Source organism: Babylonia areolata, chromosome 1 (genome assembly GCF_041734735.1).
Source record: "Babylonia areolata isolate BAREFJ2019XMU chromosome 1, ASM4173473v1, whole genome shotgun sequence".
In the NCBI taxonomy this organism is placed as follows: domain Eukaryota; kingdom Metazoa; phylum Mollusca; class Gastropoda; order Neogastropoda; family Buccinidae; genus Babylonia; species Babylonia areolata.
Window position 1 is genome coordinate 12,780,099 of NC_134876.1, and position 22,500 is coordinate 12,802,598.

The 22,500-nt window shown below is 44.0% G+C and overlaps 1 protein-coding gene across 6 annotated transcripts in view; it reads right to left on the reverse strand.

Annotated features, from left to right (window-relative positions):
• The window catches only part of LOC143291206 (uncharacterized), a 28,027-nt gene that overhangs the window by 4,520 nt on the left and 1,007 nt on the right, over positions 1-22,500 (reverse strand). For 2 of the 6 annotated variants that reach the window (XM_076600966.1, XM_076600983.1), the window contains exons 2-9: positions 8,398-8,943; positions 7,717-7,846; positions 6,686-6,934; positions 5,893-6,098; positions 5,129-5,207; positions 4,323-4,691; positions 1,825-1,974; positions 1,085-1,260 (exon numbers count right to left, since the gene is read on the reverse strand). In XM_076600966.1, coding sequence (XP_076457081.1) covers positions 1,085-1,260; positions 1,825-1,974; positions 4,323-4,691; positions 5,129-5,207; positions 5,893-6,098; positions 6,686-6,934; positions 7,717-7,846; positions 8,398-8,916 — 1,878 coding nt within the window. In that variant the 5' untranslated portion in view covers positions 8,917-8,943. Of the gene's footprint in view, positions 1-1,084; positions 1,261-1,824; positions 1,975-4,322; positions 4,692-5,128; positions 5,208-5,892; positions 6,099-6,685; positions 6,935-7,716; positions 7,847-8,397; positions 8,944-9,884; positions 9,997-11,936; positions 12,191-12,218; positions 12,260-13,131; positions 13,261-22,500 lie in introns of those variants that run through there. The other 4 variants (XM_076600975.1, XM_076600992.1, XM_076600999.1 and 1 more) reach the window with 4 other exon arrangements.

A 22,500-nucleotide genomic window follows, 5' to 3' on the forward strand; every position in this document is an offset into this window, starting at 1 on the left:
TTTACGTGTGTGACCATCCACGTAGGCAGCCATCCTCCGTTTTCGGGGGTGGATGTTGTCAATGAAGTCCTGACCGACTGGGGGGAGTTAAACGACCAATTGGATGAGGCTCTTAAGGTCATGTTGTTTATGGCTGAGGTCTTGGTGAGTCGTGACTCACCTACCTGTCCTGAGGGCTTTAAGGTTATGTAGTTTATAGCTGAGGTCTTGGTAAGATGTGACTCACCTACCTGTCCTGTCATGTAGTTTATAGCTGAGGTCTGGGTTAGTCGTGACTCACCTACCTGTCCTGAGGTCATGTAGTTTATAGCTGAGGTCTTGGTGAGTCGTGACTCACCTACCTGTCCTGAGGTCATACGATTTATAGCTGAGGTCTTGGTGAGTCGTGACTCACCTACCTGTCCTGAGGTCATGTAGTTTATAGCTGAGGTCTGAGTGAGTCGTGACTCACACTACCTGTCTGAGGTCATGTAGTTTATAGCTGAGGTCTTGGTGAGTCGTGACTCACCTACCTGTCCTGAGGTCATGTAGTTTATAGCTGAGGTCTTGGTGAGTCGTGACTCACCTACCTGTCCTGAGGTCATGTAGTTTATAGCTGAGGTCTTGGTGAGTCGTGACTCACCTACCTGTCCTGAGGCCTTTAAGGTCATGTAGTTTATGGCTGAGGCCTTGGTAAGTCGTCAGGCCCAACACTCAGCTTATATCACAGATTGACGTTAGTTTACAGTTGGGCCAACAGCAAAGTGAGAGCTGTATTATCAATAGTTTCTCCATTGCAATGGGAAATCATTTACAGCTGTACAGCTAAGTCTTTTGTGAAAGACGGCGACTTTCAAACTTGGAGGCAAAATTGCACTGGCACTTAGTGCTGCAGACATGGGGGCTAGTTGGCCTTTGGGAACCATTCCAACGCCGACTGTTAAAACCCTCCTGGCCGAGAGAGTGGGGATGTAACTTGTGCAAGACAGTCTCCACTATAATCAAATTCTAGCCCAGTAGTCGGAACAGCAGTTGCCTCCTCTGCTGTTCTGATGGTCATAGTCGGACACGACTAAACTGTCACACTTGGCTAGTGGTGACCCACCTGCCTGTCCTTGAAGCTGGCGGCGGTGCTTCTGCCGTACCGCTGCTGCCAGCCCTTGAAGAGCATGTGGGCCTCGTTCTGGTTGATTTCCTGGCTCTTCACCAGCTCCTGCACCCCGATCAGCTCGCTCTGACTGCGGGAACCCAGGGCGCCTTCAGGCAGCTCTGCCGCTGGGGCTGTTGGAGAGAATGACAACACACTCAGTCAGCATCAGTTGTGATCACAGGCACAGAAAAATAAAATGTGTGTTGTGTTGTGTTGTGTTGTGTGTGTGTGTGTGTGTGTGTGTGTGTGTGTGTGTGTGTGTGTGTGTGTGTGTGTGTGTGTATGCGAACGCGTGCATGCGTGGGCGTGTCTATCTATCAGTCTGTTCGAATAACACCACACACACACACACACACACACACACACAAAACACAAAGACACGCACAAAGACACACACACACACACACACACACACACACACACACACACACACACACACACACACACACACACACACACACACACACACACACACACACACACACACAAAGACACGCACAAACACACACACACACAAATACACACACACAAACACAAAGACACGCACAAACACACACACACACACACAAACACACACACCCTACCCCCTACCCCAGCCCCCCACACACACACAAAGCAGAAAAGATAGAGAATAGCAACACCTTCCAGACCCCCGCCACTCCCCCTCCCCCTCCCCCTCCCCGGGGCACCCTCACCCCGCTGAGTGCTGTCCATGTCGGTGAAAACGGAGGAGTCCAGGCTGACTTTCCTGGGCAGACTGGCGGCTTTGTGCTGCTGGTGCTGACGACCTGCCTCCTGCACTGTCGCCCCACCGGCCATACTGACTGACCTGGGCAACACCCCGCCTGACACACACACACAACAGGTCTGGTTAATTGAGGCTAAAAGTCCCTCTGCCGTTTACAAACTGTCACACGTCTGGTTAATTAAGGCTGAAAGTCCCTTTGTCCTTTACAAACTGTCACACGTCTGGTTAATTAAGGCTGAAAGTCCCTTTGTCCTTTACACACTATCACACGTCTGGTTAATTAAGGCTGAAAGTCCCTTTGTCCTTTACAAACTGTCACATGTCTGGTTAATTAAGGCTGAAAGTCCCTTTGTCCTTTACAAACTGTCACACGTCTGGTTAATTAAGGCTGAAAGTCCCTCTGTCATTTACAAACTATCACACGTCTGGTTAATTAAGGCTGAAAGTCCCTTTGTCCTTTACACACTATCACACGTCTGGTTAATTAAGGCTGAAAGTCCCTTTGTCCTTTACAAACTGTCATACGTCTGGTTAATTAAGGCTGAAAGTCCCTTTGTCCTTTACACACTATCACACGTCTGGTTAATTAAGGCTGAAAGTCCCTCTGTCATTTACAAACTATCACACGTCTGGTTAATTAAGGCTGAAAGTCCCTTTGTCCTTTACACACTATCACACGTCTGGTAAAGGCTGAAAGTCCCTTTGTCCTTTACACACTATCACACGTCTGGTAGAGGCTGAAAGTCCCTTTGTCCTTTACACACTATCACACGTCTGGTAAAGGCTGAAAGTCCCTTTGTCCTTTACAAACTGTCACACGTCTGGTAAAGGCTGAAAGTCCCTTTGTCCTTTACACACTATCACACGTCTGGTAGAGGCTGAAAGTCCCTTTGTCCTTTACACACTATCACACGTCTGGTAAAGGCTGAAAGTCCCTTTGTCCTTTACAAACTGTCACACGTCTGGTAAAGGCTGAAAGTCCCTTTGTCCTTTACACACTATCACACGTCTGGTAAAGGCTGAAAGTCCCTTTGTCCTTTACAAACTGTCACACGTCTGGTAAAGGCTGAAAGTCCCTTTGTCCTTTACACACTATCACACGTCTGGTTATGGCTAACAGTCCCTTTGTCCTTTACACACTATCACACGTCTGGTTATGGCTAACAGTCCATTTGTCCTTTACACAATATCACACGTCTGGTTATGGCTAACAGTCCCTTTGTCCTTTACACACTATCACACGTCTGGTTATGGCTAACAGTCCATTTGTCCTTTACACACTGTCTACAGAGACCCAGGCTTTTTTGACACAATCGACAAGACTGGAGGAATCTGGTGGACTCTCAAGTGGCTCTTCTCGGAGTTAAAGAAAAAGAAGAAGCAGAAGAAGAAGAAGATGATGATAACAAGAGCAGGAGGAGGAGCAGGAGGAAGAAGAAGAAGATAATGATGATGATATGAATGAGAAGAAGAGGAGCAATCCTTTATAGCTATCGGGGCACTGAATTCACATCCACTCAGTTCAGGGCTTGGTGCAGGAGGGCAGGGCCCAGTCCCGCCGTCCCTGACCGCAGTCATGTACCCATGGCGTGAGGAAAATCGGAAAAAAGAGTGCCTCCCCCAAGGGCACGTCACCATGCTGAAACAGTACTCGAACCCCGACCCTCACCGATTCAGCATTGGTGCCACGAGGTTTACACGATTTGTAACACACTGATGTATCATTTTAGTTGTTTGCTTTTGTCGTCTATACATTTATTCTTCTATTTCCTTTGAATTTTTGTTTACTATCACTGTTGTTTGTGCGGTTTGTTTGTTGTTGTTTTTTTGTGTGTTTTTTTTACTTTGACTTGTATGTAAGGAGTTCTAATACAGCGCATTATTACATCATTATTTTTGTTATTGTTTCCTTCCTTGTTTGTTTTGTTGTTGTTGTTTTTTTCATTTCATTCCGTGCATTTATTTTTTGTTTGGTTTGAAATGAGGCTATGTTTAGTAACACTGTTGATGTTTAAGTGTGAAGATATCTATCACATGACCTGTTATATGTACTTATTATATGTAGTTACATCTTTGTTACATTTACTCTGTGTGTGCGTATATAAATAAATAAATATATATATATAATCATGATGTGTGTGTGTGTGTTAAAGTACGTGTGTGCATGTATGTGAACGTGTGAATGCGCGCGTGCGTGCTTGAGTGCACTCTCGTGTATATTATTATATATATATATATATATATATATATATATATATATATATATATATATATGTGTGTGTGTGTGTGTGTGTGTGTGTGTGTGTGTGTGTGTGTGTGTGTGTGTGTGTGTGTGCAGTGCGATTACTTCGTGTGCAGCCATGTGCGTACATGTGTACGAGCGTGCGCGTGTTCAGTCTTTCCATCAATGATTCCCACTTATACAAGGAGACACCAGTTTCTTACTGTGAGGTGGTGGTGGTGAAATTGGTGGCCGTCGAGCGATGCTGGTGGCTGATGCGATTGTCCAGTACTCTGAGGAAGGGCTGGATGGGGTGGTGGAGGAGGAGGTGACACGTGGTTCAGGTCTGGGTGGCAGGGCCGGGCTGCGGCTGGAGAGGCTGGAGGGGGTGGTGGAGGAGGAGGTGACACATGGTTCAGGTCTGGGTGGCAGGGCCGGGCTGGGGCTGGAGAGGCTGGAGGGGGTGGTGGAGGAGGAGGTGACACGTGGCTCAGGTCTGGGTGGCAAGGCTGGGCCTTGCTGACGTGGACTTGTCGGGGACCGAGCGGTTGCTTCCCTGAGCCATGGAACTATCGGGTTCTCGTAGAGGTTTTCTTAGGGCGTGAGCCATACATCCAGCATGTGCATAAAAAAGACAGGTCAGAAGAGGATAGTGAGAGAAAGAAAGAGAGATACACACACAGGTACTCTTTAAGTTTCAGGGTCTATGACACACGCAACATTATGGTCATAATGAATGCTGACCACCACGCCACAACATTCCACGAAATAAACATTTAATAAGCACACACACACACACACACACACACACACACACACACACACACACACACACACACACACACACACACACACACACACACACACACAAAGAAACAACCAAAACAACAACCCGAAATCAAACAAACACAAAATCGAATTTCGTGAAACAAATAAAAGAACGACAGAGGACAGTGAATCAGTTTTACAGCCGAGGAAGGAAAACAGCAAACAGGGTGGAGGGAACGAAAAAGGAAGGGGTTCTTCTCACCCGTCTCACGAGTATGACTGTCGCTGATATCCATTTTCATGTAGTGCGGCTCGGCGTCACTGGCTGCCACCTGTATCTCCTGTAACACACACACACACACACACACACACACACACACACGCATATATATATATATATATATATATATATATCACGCACGCACGCGCGCGCGCGCGCACACACACACATACACGTACGCACACACCTATCTATCTATGTATCACACCTTTCTCTTTATTCCCTTTCCATGAACTTCTGGATTTAAAACCTAAATAAATAAATAAATTCACGAGCAACTATATCCAAAACTAACATTTTAGTTCTTTCATATCAGTATAAGAATCCACCAAGACGTACCCGGTAAACCATGGGCACTTTGTCTCGACAGAAACAAAGAAATAATTCGTGTGTGTGTGTGTGTGTGTGTGTGTGTGTGTGTGTGTGTGTGTGTGTGTTTTCTTCTTCTCCTTGTAAGCAGAGTCGGTTTATCATCCCTGCGGCCACTGTTTCCGGCGTGTTTTTATTCGTTCGTTTTTATTGTTTTCTTTCTGTTTGTTCGAACTGATCGACTGTTTTCCGTTCACCGCATGTGAATGGATTATTTCCCTCCAGATGTTCACATCCTCAACTATTTTTAGATTGTCACAGTCTGGTCACACACACACACACACACACACACACACACACACACACACACACACACACACACACACACACACACACACCGCCAACAAACAAACAATCTGTGGACATCTCTCCCTCACCATGAAGTCGAGGATGTAGTCCTCCAGTTCATCGAACCCATTTTCAGCGGCCAGTTCAGCGGGGTCCAGCCCGTCACAGTTACGGATGGAGAAAGCTCTGTAACTCCCCGGGCAATCCAAGAGGGCGGCACAGAACTCGGACAGACCAAAGGCAGCTGCGTAGTGAAGCAGGGTTGGGTATTGCGTGTCTGCGTTCTTGTGTCGGTCTGTGAAAGGCGTGGAAAGAGAGGAAATGAATGAATGAATGCATGACTGAATCAATGAATCAATCAATCAATGAATCAATGCATGACTTAATCAATGAATCAATCAATGAAAGAATCAATGACTCCAATGAATGAAATGATTCAAAAAGGTCAAGGGAGTCATCAATGACGTAAAGGAAAGTCGAGCTCACGTGGAATAATTTGCATGGATAACCACCATTCATGCATCAATAAATGTACTGTACACTTATAATCATACGAAAAACGTATGGATAAGTGTGTGTGTGTGTGTGTGTGTGTGTGTGTGTGTGTGTGTTTGTGCGTTTGTGTGTGTGTTTGTGTGTGTGCGCACGAAGGGGGTTCAGGCACAAGCAGGTCTGCACATTATGCTGACCTGGGAGATCGAAAAAAAACTCCACCCTTTATACCCACCACGTGCCGTTACCGAGATTCGAAACCAGAGACCCTCAAATTGAAAGTCCAACGCTTTAACCACTCGGCTATTGCGCCCGTCAAGGGCACCACAAGAATCCACTATCATCATAATAACTATCACCAGTCAGCGTCCGTATCGTGCCCACACTGACCAGCCGGATCGAGGTCCGGCAGGTGACGGAAGAGGACCTCCAGACCCTGGTCGGCCGGCACGCTGTCGTTGAAGAGGTCCCTGAGGCGGAGGTCCAGGTCCTGCACATTAGGAAGGCACAGGGCTTCGGCCAGGTAGCGGGGGCTGGTGAGCGACGCCACCTCCGTGCCCCGGAAGGTCAGCTCGGGCCGACCCCGCTGCCGCCTGTTGTCCACGAGGACGGTCACATAGTACTTCCCCGAAGGCTTCTCTGCACAGTGAGGGGAACGAGGGGCACGTGCTGGTTCGGGAACTCTTCTCTGGAACCTTTACCACCTAGACTTCACTATCATGTCATTGTGATCACCGTCGCTGTCACTGTAATCATCATCGCCGTCTTTGCAATCATTATCACCATCACTGTGATCATCGTCGCTGCCACTGTAATCATCAACACCGTCATTGTAATCATTATCACCATCATTGTAATCATCATCGCCGCTATTGTAATCATCATCACCGTCATTGTAATCATTATCACCGTCATTCTGTAATCATCAACACCGTCATTGTAATCATTATTACTACTATTGTAATTATCATCACCATCATTTTGTAATCATCACCGCCATCATTGTAATCATCATCACTGTCATTGTAACCAATGTCATCATCGTTGTAATCAGCATGATCATGATCATAATCATTGTTAATGTAACTATTATCACCTCTACAATCCATGTGAATTTAGAAGAAAAAAAAGGAAGTAAATAAAAGGTGATATAATGTTATCTCTCTGTCTCTTTCCCTTTTGCTGTCTGTCTGTCTCTCTCTCCGTATTCCTGCAGTTGAATCGCCACACAAAAAAGGAACCTCACAAAACCCATTCTCTTCCTTCAGTATGACCTTCTGTGTGTGTGTGTGTGTGTGTGTGTGTGTGTGTGTGTGTGTCTGTTTGTCTGTGTCTGTGTGTCTCTGTCTGTCTGTCTGTATGTGTGTGTGCGCGCGCGCCCTTGTGTGTGTTAATAAAAGAGAGGTCGGGAAGTCCCTTACGCGGCGCAGTAAAGGTAAAGACTGTGGTAGTCTCCCGACTGGCTATCAGTGGTTGGTCTGTCTGCTCCAGCTTGAGAGTAACCTCCCCTTGCACGTCTTCCTTGAACACCATAGCGACCTTCGTGTTTCTCTGCAACCCACACATTCGGTCTGAGGTCACTGAATAGTGAAGGAACGTCTCCTACCATCCTCGTCCCGAAGGGCGTGTGCGAATCAACATTCATCACTTCATGCGGGTTATCTAACAACACTGAAAGAAGATATCGACACAATGCTCATAAGTACAAAACAAATGGATGCAGTGGAATATAACGAACAAAACAATCCATAAAAAATCCTCAACACAGCACATTAAGTGTAATATGTTACAATGCACTGCATGCAAACGCCACTTTGTCAAAATCATCAACGATGAACATTTTTCAGTAAAATTAATAGGAGGAACTGCTGAACAGGGGCCTTAAACTGAAAGAGAGGGAGAGAGAGAGAGAGAGAGGGGGGGGGGGATACGGATAATTCATTCATACGTAGGCCACTGTCCGTCATGATCATACAGCAAAAACAAGAAATACGCGGTCATAATATCAGAGAGACAGACAGACAGACAGATAAGACAAGACAGAAACAGAGACAGATTTAGAGAGAGTGATGGAAGTGATAGAATGAACAGTCACAGTTTACCTCATACACTGTGGACGGGAAGAACTGCACAGGTAATTTTGACGATGTACGTGAGGAAGACGACAGAGTTCTCTCACTCCTGGCCTGTCGGTTCTGATCCACAATGTCCAGCACTTCCGCGATCTTCTGCTGCACTTCCACAGGAGTGTCGCCCGCGACAGTGTACCTCCACCCGCCCGTGATGTACCCGTACCTGTGCGTTACGTCATCCAGGTATTTTCTGTCCAGCAGTAACAGGACGACGACAGAGGCGGTGGAAGAGAGTTCCCGCAAGGCCGGGACGAAATAACCTGACCTTTTTTGCATGTAGTTCAGCAGACCCTGGGTAGCCAATAAAAGCACAACGGCAGATCGTCTGCACGCTGACTTCAGCTCTGCCGGGTTTTCCCGCTGAGGGTCACTGAGGTCTAGAGAGGCGTGTGAGACTTGGGGAAACCCGCTCAGTCTGTCCGATAGGTATTTCCCCCAATCTTTGCCGTCTGACGTCAGCAGAAGGGTGATATCACTTGATGACGTCATCTCGACCGTTCTTGATACTTAGCGCATCTGAAACGCACAGAACCAATACGGATGACCATAACTGTGTAAGTATAAAATGATGTGCAAACATATATCTTTCTTAGCCGCGATCGTATAACAAACGATATTTTGAAACTAACAGTAGCATCGAATCAAGCAGAAGACGATGAAAGAAAAGCATCAACTGCAACAGCAACGATTTTAATGACGAGGACGGCTGTGATTAAACGATGACACCGAGTTGATAAACCCAAGGCTTATAGTACAGTCAGTATTTTACTTTCAACGCTGTGGGCTGATTGCTGCTTCCGCGCCCCAACTCAGCCCCCACCCCCACTCCCCCACCTTCCTTCCTGAGGCAAAATGACCCACCAGCTGCCTCCCTGGACAATTGTACAAAACCACGAGAACGTACACACCCACACCCACACACACGCATGATCGTTCACACATGAATAACAAAGGGTTGCAAAAGTACAGACATGACATTCGGACGCACTAAAATACATACATATAAAATGTGCATAATCATAATACATGTATTCATGACGAAAAAGTATAGATATAGAGGCCTACATAAAATATACACGCACATCATAAACATAGGTATACCTGTTTCTTAATATATCAAGAGAGAGAGACCATACTGACACGGCTTACATGATATATAACTAGGAAGTCACAAAGTCTGTGTGCCTTTCGCAATGGTTGTGGTGTGATTCCTTTTTTTTTCTTCTTCTGTTTTTTTAAGCCCTTATCTGTTGTTTTTCAAGGCAAGACAACCCCATTACTTTCACTCAAGTGCTTGTCGACAAGTGCAGCGTTAACGCTTACGCCACTGTTAATAACGTCAATTTGCGTGACCCAAGAACACTTTAATCTAGTGAATGTAACCTTCCTTCACTCAAGTACACCAAATCTTGTCAGATATCGATCTTCAAGCATACTGATTCCAACCACTTTCTTACCGAAGTGTTAACTGCTGTCGTCTGATGAACATTCATAAGATGCGCATGCGCACGAAGTCCTCATTCACATTGGCTAATTGTGTCCCGTGGATTTGACCGTCTGGCTCCAATTCTTCAAAACAGCGCACAGTCAGTGTAAGTTGTATCGGAATAAACGATGAAATTGTTCGTGTAGTTGAATGTCCGAATTGTATTTTGCAACATGTCTGCTGAATTGCATCACTGGTCTAATCAGCTAAACATATATAATTTTGTAAAAGTTCAAAGTGCTACACAAGCTTGTGTGTGTGTGTGTGTGTGTGTGTGTGTGTGTGTGTGTGTGTGTGTGAGAGAGACGTCCGCCACCGTAGAATTCACAAGATTAAATTTCGGTATACTTCGCAAGCTGAAAAAATGTTCAATGAAAAAAAAAAAAGCAATACACAAAGAGAATATTAAACTAACACGAATGTATAGATAATGTCTGTTGTAGGGGAGGGTCGCCGATTATGGACCGTCTCTTAATTTGGACCACAACCGTTTTGTCTAAGTCATACAAATTTGAACACTGTAGAAGGAGGTGCTTCCCCTGCTTCGTTTACTAACGTCACAATGGCGGAAAAGCGAAGGGTGCGGAAACGGTAAGTCTTTAAAGTTTCAGTGCTTTGCAGTTTAAAAGTTTGTCTGCGCATTTTTTTTCTACTGAAGTATCTTTTTGATAATATTGCATTTAAGCTATAGCGTGATAAATGGTCACATGCCTGTCCCTCCTCATACTGCATGAGTTAAAGTGAAGGGGTTTCTGTTTCCTCTTTAACTCACTCAGTACGGCCAGTCCTCTCTTCTCCTCTACACAGACCCCTCGGATGTCCAGTGGGTGTCTGAATGACCCAATCTTTAGCTTCCGTCGTCAGAATTGTGGTATTCTTTGTCAACATTCACCTCTTCAGTATAAGAGCCTTCCACTTGCAACATTTGATGATGGTAATTGGGATGAAACGCTGTTGACGTCGTCTCTTTCGCCGTTCGTATGGAGAGAGTTAAAGTGAAGGGGTTTCTGCTTCCTCTTTAAAATGCTTGTTTTTGTGTAAGCACAGTTTCCTCTAATATGGACCACCAAAGTCTTTCAATATGGACCAGAGGAGACTGCATTTAAAAAAAAAAAAATCAATTATATCTACACACGATTTTAAGTTATTTTAGACCACTGGACCTTGTGTGAGAGAGAGAGGGAGTGTGTGTGTGTGCGCGCGCGCGCGCGCGTGTGTGTGTGTGTGTGTGTGTGTGTGTGTGTGTGTGAGTTAGGCTACTGCAGCTTCAAAACAACAACAACAACAAAAAACACTTTGGTCAAGTTTGCTTATAATTATATTCATCTTACTGACTACTGTCACCATAATTTGGAGAAATTGTTGCTAAAACTTTTTTTTAAAGATATGTGTGTGTGTGTGTGTGTGTGTGTGTGTGTGTGTGTGTGTGTGTGTGTGTGTGAGTCCACGCGCACAAGTGCATGTGCAGAAATGCTAATATGCGTGTGAACATGTTTAATTTTGGCATATTTCTTTAAAAGTATTTAGGCTATCCCGTTTTAAAACTGGAGAATGCATTTTCAGATGGTTTCTTTTGCACATATTCTCATTTCATGCATATTAAGACCTGGTCCATATTAGAAGCCATGCTGGTCCATATTTGGTACCAAGTCCCCAAATATGGACCACTTGCGGTTTTTGTTTTTTTTTCTAAGTTTTTGTTAAAGTTTGAAGAGTTATTGTTTAGATTGGCTGTGGTTTGGTTGTCAGTACTCATAACAATAATCAGGAACCATCTGGACTGAAATCTATGCTTTTGTCTTTGAGATATTGCACTATTCAAAAAAGTGGTCCAAATTAGGAGACTCTCCCCTACGTTATTTAACGAAAAAAACAAAGAAGGGGGGAGGGGCAATAACCAATCGCATTAGAAAATATTAAGCAACTTAATCCATGCTTGTAAAGAAAATCAGTAATTGCCTGTTCCACAGGATAGATTATTTGACAATGATAGAATATTTCACAATGATATATTTCCACTCACAGACAGCCGTGAAAGGCTTCAAGACATTCACGTGGTCTGCAACGAAAAGGATCAGAATTATGAGCAGATCTCTGCAGAAAAGCCTTCACACAATAGGACTGCCACCACGATACTCCGCATCAAACATCGGACTCGCAAGCAAGATATCAGGGACAGTCAGTCACATACAAAATGTAGGAACACCCCCAAACAGGCATGAAACACCAACATCAATCCAACGCTGATGTGATATAGCCGCAACACGCCAAGTGAGGGTGGTGATCGAACAGGCCACACACTTACTTTCTCGCCACGCCGTCTGTCCGCCACACCGAAAGCTCGGCATGATTATCGGCTTGTAATTTGCACCGGGCCAAGATTACAACTGGCGATTGTTCTGATACACGATTTTTATTTTATTTTATTGTATTTCATTTCATTTCATTAATCATTTATTTGTTTGCCTCGGACCGTTTGCTGCCAGCATAAAATGACCCGGATATGATAACTTATTAAATTTCACGTATCTACACACACACACACACACACACACACACACACACACACACACACACACACACACACACACACACAGAGGCACACAACCTATGACATTATAAACCGGATGCAGGGCAAAATAAAAGTCTTAACTGAGACGAAATTAAAATTCATTAAGAGTTGTCCAGACTAGATAGAAAGTGAGTTCCAAATTATTGGTGCAGTGAAAGCAGGCCCACGTCTCCGGTCTGTCTTCAGTTTGAAGTGCTGGCTGTGTCAAGAGTTTTTCACTGGAACAATGTACAGAACGAGAAGTGCGGTGGTGCGTACAGCTGAAATGAAGCGGACAGGAAGGGCAGGAGCGACCGATCAAAACACCATCAAAATAGCGATAGGCAAGAGCTGCAGCTTTGTTTCCAAGTTGAAATTAAATAGACAGCCAGTGCAGTTCTTTCAAAAGCTGATACTTGCATGCTCTGCTTCTTTTTTCAAATCGATTCTTGAGGCGCAGTTTTTAATCCTTTGCAAATTGAAGTTTTGGAAAGCTTCTTTGTTTTGCTTTTCCCCTAGATGCGCATTTCAGTGCATCATGGTTCGTTCCCTGATCGGAAAACAGAAGATGTTTCGTCGGCTTAAAAGAAAAAGTGAGAAAAAACAATAAACACGTTGCATCGGAAGTTTCAGATTCAACTCTAGTCTGCCTGCCTGTTATACAGACCTGTGGTCGCCAGCGACAGATCATCTGTCAGTGATGTCTGCTTGAGGGATGTCTGGTGGTATGGTGTGGTGCTGGGACACAGTGATGTCAGGGGGAAATCTGACCGCTGACTCCTTCAGCACCCGAGTTAAATGAAGGTGGATATCACCCCTCTGTCTCCCACTTCCTTCTCCGTTATCCTGTGGCCATCGATGAGCTATAAATAGCCACCCACTCCACCCACCCACTCTCTCTATCTACACCCCGTACAACCACCACAAAGAGAAACCGCGATCTTTGAATATGTACGCAAGGTTGTGTGTGTGTGTGTGTGTGTGTGTGTGTGTGTGTGTTGGGGCTCATGTACGTCTACGTGTATTTGATTGTGCTTTCATATCTGTGAAACTACATGTTTGTTGCATATCTGTTATGCATGTGTGTGTGTGTGTGTGTGTGTGTGTGTGTGTGTGTGTGTGTGTGTGTGTCTGCATGTTTTACATTTATTTGCTCATTTGTCATCATTATTGTCTTTTTATTTTTTTTAACATTTTTTTTATTTATTGATTTGTTTTTATTTATTTCCTTATTTATTTTTGTTTTGTTTTTTGTGCGCTTCGAGTTGATTTCATCACGATTTTGCACCTTATAAATACCATAATAATAATAATAATAATCATTATTATTATTATTACTATTATTATTTATTTATCTTTTTTTATTTTTTTTATTTGTTCTATTTTATTTTATTATTTTCTTCTTCTTTTTTTCTCAAGGCCTAACTAAGCGCGTTGGGTTACGCTGCTGGTCAGGCATCTGCTAGGCAGAAGACGTGTAGCGTATATGGATTTGACCGAACGCAGTGACGCCTCCTTGAGCTACTGATACCGATACTGATACTAAGATCACTGTCTCCGATTCAAGCAGGAAGTAGCCTACTGCAGCCTTGTACACAAGGGCAAGTAGCCTATATATGTATATGTATGTTACCATGATAAACTCTTCCACTGTGTTGGTGCTGTCATGTTATCATGATAACGTCCACTGTGTTGGTGCTGTCATGTTATCATGATAAACTCTTCCACTGTGTTGGTGCTGTCATGTTATCATGATAACTTCCACTGTGTTGGTGCTGTCATGTTACCATGATAAACTCTTCCACTGTGTTGGTGCTGTCATGTTATCATGATAAACTCTTCCACTGTGTTGGTGCTGTCATGTTATCATGATAAACTCTTCCACTGTGTTGGTGCTGTCATGTTATCATGATAAACTCTTCCACTGTGTTGGTGCTGTCATGTTATCATGATAAACTCTTCCACTGTGTTGGTGCTGTCGTGTTATCATGATAAACTCTTCCACTGTGTTGGTGCTATCGTGTTATCATGATAAACTCTTCCACTCATTTCTTTATCAGAACAACGTTCTGAACAGTTAAACAAACATGATAAAACAGAATCAGTACGAAAAAAACAACAACAAAAAACAAAAAAACAAACTCACGCATCGTGCGCGTGAATCGACCAACATCTCTCCCTTGAAGGTAGATGGTCAGCTCATCACGGACGCCCAGTGTCAGGCAGAAGCTCTGAACAACCAGTTTCAGTCGGCATTCAGTAAGAGCTCACCCTGCTCGCCGGAAGAATTTGAGACGCGGACCGGGCTGAGCCTAAACCCTGGTGGACAAATCTGCACCGACATCACCATCACAGAGAAGGGCGTCAAGAAGCTCCTAAAGAACCTGAAAACCAGGAAGGCTCCAGGCCCCGACGACATCAGTCCCAGAATCCTCAAGGAGCTGGCCGACGAACTCGCTCCGTCCCTCACGCTACTCTTCCAGTCCTCTCTGAGCTCAGGGGTAGCCCTGAAAGACTGGAGAACAGCCCATGTGGCGCTTCGCGAGGGGGCGACACGCAGGTGTTTGTATTGGTTATAATGAATGTGCAATATGTAGGAAGAATAATGTGCAATATGCAGGATGAATGTACAATGAATATGTCTAATGCTAACGTCCATATTCTAAATATATTTCTGTTTAATAATTACGATGTAATAATTAATTGCAATGTTTTTAAAAGCGAATATGTGAAATGTTTTTATTTCAGAACATATGTTTATTACTCTCGTTTAATCAAGCTATCCGCGTGTGTGGAGTGGGTGGGTGGGGGGTGGGGGTGGGGGGGTGGTGCGGTGCGGGTGTGTGCTGATTATCTGGTTGTGGTTTTCCGCAATTCATCTTTATTCTTATCTTATCTGTCTATTATAATCAATGTGCAGTATAGTAGGCTATGTTTATAATTATATTCAAATAATGTTTCTTAATTCTTTCTATTTTTACATTAAGAATACTAGTTATTACCTGCAGTGTGTGGATATATGTATGAAACGATGTATGTGATATTTTTTACATTTGTATCTTCGTAATATTTGTAGGGGCTGTTGTTGGCTTTTACAGTTATGGTCCCCATGTTGTTTACTTGTCTATGTTGTGATAATGCACCTGACCAAATTTCTCCAGTTGGAGATAATAAAGTTATTCTTATCTTATCTTATCTTATCTTATCTTTATGTCTCACCTATATTTAAAAAAGATGAGCGCTACAGGCCAGAGAACTACAGACCCATTTCGCTGACAAGCATACCTGGGAAACTCCTGGAGCACATCATCGTACACACTATCATGACGTTTGCGGAGAAAAACAACATCTTCTGCAGAGAACAGCACGGATTCAGAAAGAAACGATCCTGTGTCAGCCAGCTGATAGGTCTTATGGACGAAATTACATACAGCAGGGAAAAAGGAAAGCAGGTTGACATGTTAGTCATGGATTTTGCAAAAGCCTTCGACAAGGTGTCCCACTCACTCCTGACCTACAAACTACAGTACTGCAGAATCACGGGCCACATTAACAACTGGATCCGTAGCTTCCTATCTAACAGAAGGCAGGCAGTTGTCGTCGACGGTGCTACGTCCAAGTTTGCGCCTGTAGAGTCGGGATTACCTCAGGGCTCCGTGCTAGGCCCCTGCCTCTTCCTGCTGTATATCAACGACCTACCAGAGGGCTTGTCATCCACCGCACGGCTATTTGCAGATGACACGGCATGCCACAAGGAAATCAACAACGCCGCCGATCAACACGCTCTGCACAGTGACTTGGACAAACTTGCAAAATGGGAAGAGAAATGGAAGATGTCATTTCACCCGGACAAATGTGAAGTCCTGACAAGAAATGGAAGTAACGTACCATCTGCATAATCACCCACTAAAATCCTCCAGTGAAGCCAAATACCTCGGTGTTACGATCTCCACCGACCTCAGCTGGAAAAAACACACCAACAACGTAGCAAGCAAAGCCAACGACCTTAGGCTTTCTTCGCCGAAATCTGAAGACTAGCGCCATCTCGATCAAAGACTGCGCTTTTAAGGCCCTAGTACGACCCCAGCTTGAATATGCCTGCCAGATCTGGGATCCGTACAGAATCAACAACACACAGACCTTAGAGAAAGTCCAAAGAAGGGCCGCCCGCTGGGTGGTAAATCGCTACCGCCAAACGTCCAGCGTGTAAGAAATGCTACACCAGCTAACTTGGGCACCATTAGAAGAACGGCGAAAGAGATCCCGCCTGATAACGATGCACGAGTTCCGCCATGGAGACATAATCATCGACACCACGCGAGCACCAACTTTTCAGAAGCCCAAGCACAACACCAGGCACTCCCACGATCAACAGTACACCACGTCAATCTGGTACGGGGACTACAGGAAATTTTCCTTCTTTCCCCGCACTACCAGGGAGTACAACAAGCTCCCGCCTGAGGCAATATCAGCCTCGGTGGAGAGCCTCCAATCCTACTTCTGACCTCCCCCCCCCTCTCCCCTTCCCCTCTCCCCCCCCCCACGCCCCCCCAAGCCCCTCCTCCCTCCCCCCAACTCCCAAATTCCTTCCCACCCACAACAAAGTACGGCCTTCCAACACTGTCTAAAGGTCTGAAATAGGGGTGGGTGGCCCCACCCCTCTTGTCCAGTCCCCTCAGTTAGGCACTGACTACCCAAACAAACACCACAACACAACAGCAAACCGGAACCTTTGTAAATTAAATGCCAGAATCTTCAACTTGATGAAGGCAGGCAGATACGAAAGAAGAAGTGCGGTGTGTGTGTGTGTGTGTGTGTGTGTGTGTGTGTGTGTGTGTGTGTGTGTGTGTGTGTGTGTGTGTGTGTCTGTGTCTGTGTCTGTGTGCCTGTCTGTGTCTGTGTGTGTCTGTGTCTGTGTGCATTTACAACCGGCGCTGCGTTTCCATGTATACATCAAACATTTAGGTCAACACTGTGTAAGTTATGCTAATAATCTAATCTACTTCAGTGCAAATCATGAAAGACATATGGGGACATAGGGAGGGGGCGGGGAGGGGGGCTTGAGGGGGGGGGGGTCTTCTATAACTAGTTCATTGTTTCCATTGTCACGTTTTATGTCAGAAATGGTAACGTGGACATGTCAGTTTTAAAGTGGCCAGGGAACAGGTCAATCCCATGTGTATCATGGACCAGGGCCTATGTCAGACGGAACAGCGTCTTCAGCAGCAAAGTCACGGGTGGAGTTGCTGGTAAGACGTGTTTGAAGTAATCATATCTGTGCTCGTTTATTTCGGATCTTAGTTTTCAAAGAATTATGCTTATTCCTCATGACATTTGTACATGATGTTTGTCTAATAATAGACCTAATAACAACAACTAAGCCCACAACAACAGTAACAACAACAAGAATGCTAATAATGATAATGATGATAGTAATGATAACAGCAATAATGATAATACTATATAGCCTATTGTCCGTATCTAAAAAAGGAGGCATAAAGAATTGTTTACCAAAGGAATACATTTCTGACAATGTTTAAAAGACGAACATTAATACGTCGGTATCCCCCACACTATCTATCTGTGTGTGTGTGTGTGTGTGTGTGTGTGTGTGTGTGTGTGTGTCCCCACCCTCTCTCTCTCTTCCCTCACTCCCCCCCCCCCACTCTCCCCGCCTCACTCCCCACGATTACTGAGGTATTTTATATTGTTCCCTGAACCGACAATATCAAGATATCTCATTCCTGTTTTATGTGATACGAGAGGGGAAAAAAAAACACCAACAGATTTTATCTACTTACCTTTTTATTTATTTACTTTTTTCTTATTACTCTATCATCATCATCATCATCATTATTAATCAAAGGCCAGGAATGTTTCAATCAGTAGTTGTACATTGAAGCAGACTTTGGACAGTCACGATCTGGATGATCGTGTTACGAGCAAGTCGACGAAATGCGACTGACCGGGTTTGACGGCGGCATGAGGTCTATCTCAGTGGCAAGGGTCTGTACGGTGATAGTGACTCAACACCCCATTGTTCGGGACATATCTTCCTCTTCCTTCTTCTGGCCCTTCACGTGTTGGTCGGCGCTCGTTCCTGTTTGAGTCCCCCCCCCCCGCCCCCCCTCCTTTTTTGCCCTTGTTACTTTTTGTTTTGTCTTTTTGTTTTATTTATTGTCTTTTATTCCCAAGTACGCACGCGTGCGCGCGTGTGTGTGCGCGCGAGCACACACACACACACACACACACACACACACACACACACACACACACAAATATACATACATACATATACACGTATACACCTGCGCTCGTACACACACACACACACACACACACACACACACACGCACACACACACACACACACACACACACACACACACACGCACACACACACACACACACACACACACACACACACCGGAAAGAGACAGCAGCACAAAATTAATGTACACCCACTTGTTTTATCTGAATGACCCGACACTTAGTGTCGTTGACAAAGTAGCATTTCACTTCCACTTGATCCTCCGTCTGACCGACCTGAACACACTGAGAGGGGGAGCTGAGAGCACCGTGAAAATGTCCGGAACAACTGTGCAGGACAGCACTTCTTTTCGTTTTTCTTGTTCCGACATGTCCCCCGTCCCACCCCCACGTGTCCATCCTCCCCGGATACTTTTTTTTTTTTTGTCCAGCTCCCAGTTCATTTTATTACTCGATTAGAATTGTTCGTCATTTGAAACAGGCGTGAGTGAACTGGTCATTGACTCACTTGTGTAAACAAAGTGAGTTTGTTTTAACCCGGTGTTCGGTTGTCTGTGTGTGTGTGTGTGTGTGTGTGTGTGTGTGTGTGTGTGTGTGTGTGTGTGTGTGTGTCCGTGTGTCTGTGTGTCCGTGGTAAACTTAAACATTGACATTTTCTCTGCAAATTCTTTGTCAGTTGACACCAAATTTGGCATGAAAAAGGAAAAATTCAGTTCTTTCCAGTCATCTTGTTTAAAATAATATTGCACCTCTGGGATGGGCACAAAAAAATAAAAAAAAGAAGCCTAATTATATGCAAACTGCATTTACTGTTATATTTATATTTTTTGTATTCTCTGAACTTGGCACTTTGACCTCTTATTCTGACACAACAACAAGAGAAGTCATTATTATCATTTTTTGTTCAAACAGGAACTTCTTTTGCTAAGCATGGAATTTTTATTTATTTTGGAAACGTTTTGGTGCAGATAGTAAAGAAGGGAAATTACTCTGTAATTAATGCCACGGGACTTAATTTGCTTTAAACTGATCTTTCTCATCTTAAACATTACATTTTGAAATTATACTCAATACATAAAAAGCTTGGAGTTTTTTTTTTAAGTGTATCACAAGTGAGTCTTGAAGGCCTTGCCTCTCTTGTTTTTAGGTTTTTTTCGTTATTTTCAACTTGATTTGAAATTTTACATGGACTGAGCGAGACGTGGTTGAATCGGTCTTTTTAGCGTTGTTTTAATTGATCTGTCTTTTGCTTCTTTCCGTTTCACGACCAACCTCGATTTGCCGATGACTCCGTCGTGGTTCATGCATGCTGGGTATTTTCGTGTCTCCATAACCCACCAAACACTGACATGGGTAACAGGATCTTTAACATGCGTATTTGATCTTCTGCGTGTGTATAAACACGAAGGGGGGCTTGAGACTCTAGCAGGTCTGCACATATGTTGACCTGGGAGAACGGAAAAATCTCCACGCTTTACCCACCAGGCGCCGTTACCGAGATTCAAACCCGGGACCCTCAGATTGAAAGTCCAACGCTTTAACCACTCGGCTATTGCGCCCGTCGCAGCCGTTTTGATTAACATTATTTGGGCTTCTCTTCAGATGGTTTTTGGCATTAGTTTGTAAGTCACCAAGTGTTCTGCCACAGTAAACGTCATCTGGATGTTTTCTGGACCCAGTATGAGAAACGTTCTCCCGTACTTGTGACTGGTTTCAGTGTCTGTTGAAGCGCTGTCGTTTGGTACGCACAACGACGCGCACAGTTTTAATTCAGTGGGACGTCGAAAACACTGTTCTAGGTTTGGGGTGGGTGTGAGGGGATGGGAGGCAGGATGTGGGGGTGGGGTGGGAGTCGAACAGTGCTCCTATTGGGATTGGAAGTTACTTCACAGGATGATTATACCTTTTTGTGTGGAACAGTTTTAATACTTTTATGTTGTTTTCAGTTGATCTCACACACACACACACACACACACGCACGCACGCACGCACGCACGCGCGCACGCACACACAGAGTTAGATAGTTAGATAGGTAGGTAGGTATCTATAGCTAGCTAGGTAGCTAACTAGATAGATAGACAGATAGATAGATATCGAAGTGTATATAGACTCATCAGAGGACGAAACTATAGATGGTAAGCTTATATATATATAGATAGATAGTTAGATAGATAGATAGATACACACACACACATATATATATATATATATATATGTATATATATATATATATATATATAGAGAGAGAGAGAGAGAGAGAGAGAGAGAGAGATTCACGTTCACTAATGGACGGACGGACACCTCGGCCACAAGCAGTACTCGCAGCCAAGTGTGGCAAGAACAGAAGCCACTGGTTGTCTTCAGTTCATGTTGTTTTGTCTTCACTCATTTAACTTTTTATAGCTTATTCGATAGTACGAATAATCATCTGACTCCATTATCCACACAATGTGATAATACTGCTGATAACGCTCACAATGATTCGGCTCAGTTCAAAAGTACCCGAAAGCGCGCGCGCGTGTGTATATCATGTGTTTGTGTGTGTGTCTCTGTGTGTCATTCTCTCAGTCTCTCTCTCTTTTACTCTGTGTGTGTGTGTGTGTGTGTATGCGTGTGTGTGTGTGGTCGTGTGTGCCGGTTTGTTTATTATTGTTGCTGTTAATTTGTTGGTTGTTTTGTTGTTGTTTGACCTGAACTTATTGTAGTTTATTGTATTTATATCTACGTAGTCCAATAACTGCCCAGTTATTTTTTTTCTGTATGCCAAAAAGAGAAAAAGGCAGACAGACATCCAGATAGACAGACAGACAAGCAGAGTCAGGTAGACTGACAGGTAAGCCGACAAAGAAAGGTTACACAAAGAATCGTGTTATCTTCGGGCCTGCAGACACAACATCATTTTGTTGTTGTTCCGTTTTTGACTCATTTGCGTAAACAAAGTGAGTCTATGTTTTAACCCGGTGTTCGGTTGTGTGTGTGTGTGTGTGTGTGTGTGTGTGTGTGTGTGTGTGTGTCTGTCTGTGTGTGTGTGTCTGTGTGTGTGTGTCTGTGTGTCCGTGTGTCTGTGTGTCCGTGTGTCTGTGTGTCTGTCCGTGGTAAACTTTAACATTGACATTTTCTCTGCAAATATTTTGTCAGTTGACATCAAATTTGGCATAAAAATAGGAAAAATTCAGTTCTTTCCAGTCAATTTGTTTAAAACAATATTGCACCTCTGGGATGGGCACAAAAAAGAAAAAAGAAGCCTAATTATATGCAAACTGCATTTACTGTTATATTTGTATTTTTTGTATTCTCTAAACTTGGCACTTTGACCTCTTATTTGACACAACAACAAGAGGAGTCATTATTATCATTTTTTGTTCAAACAGGAACTTCTTTTGCTAAGCATGGAATTTTTATTTATTTTTGCAAACGTTTTGGTGCTGAGATAGTAAAAAAGGGAAATTACTCTGTAATTAATGCTAGGGGACGTAATTTATCACCAGTGAGTCTTGAAGGCCTTGCCTCTCTTGTTGTTTTTATTCCAATCTATATTTTTCACAAACACGTGCCACAAACTCTGAGAGTCAAAGTTTTGTTTGCGACAGAAGCCTGTCTCTACCTCTGTCTTCAGTCGTAACAGATGATATATATCAATACCATGAGACATAACATGACACGGAGTCTGTTTTCTGACAGCAGTGTTTACATGATTCGATACCCACTTAGAATGACCTGATTTGTGTTATGTTAAAAATTTTTTTTAAAGCATTCCATACAGACCT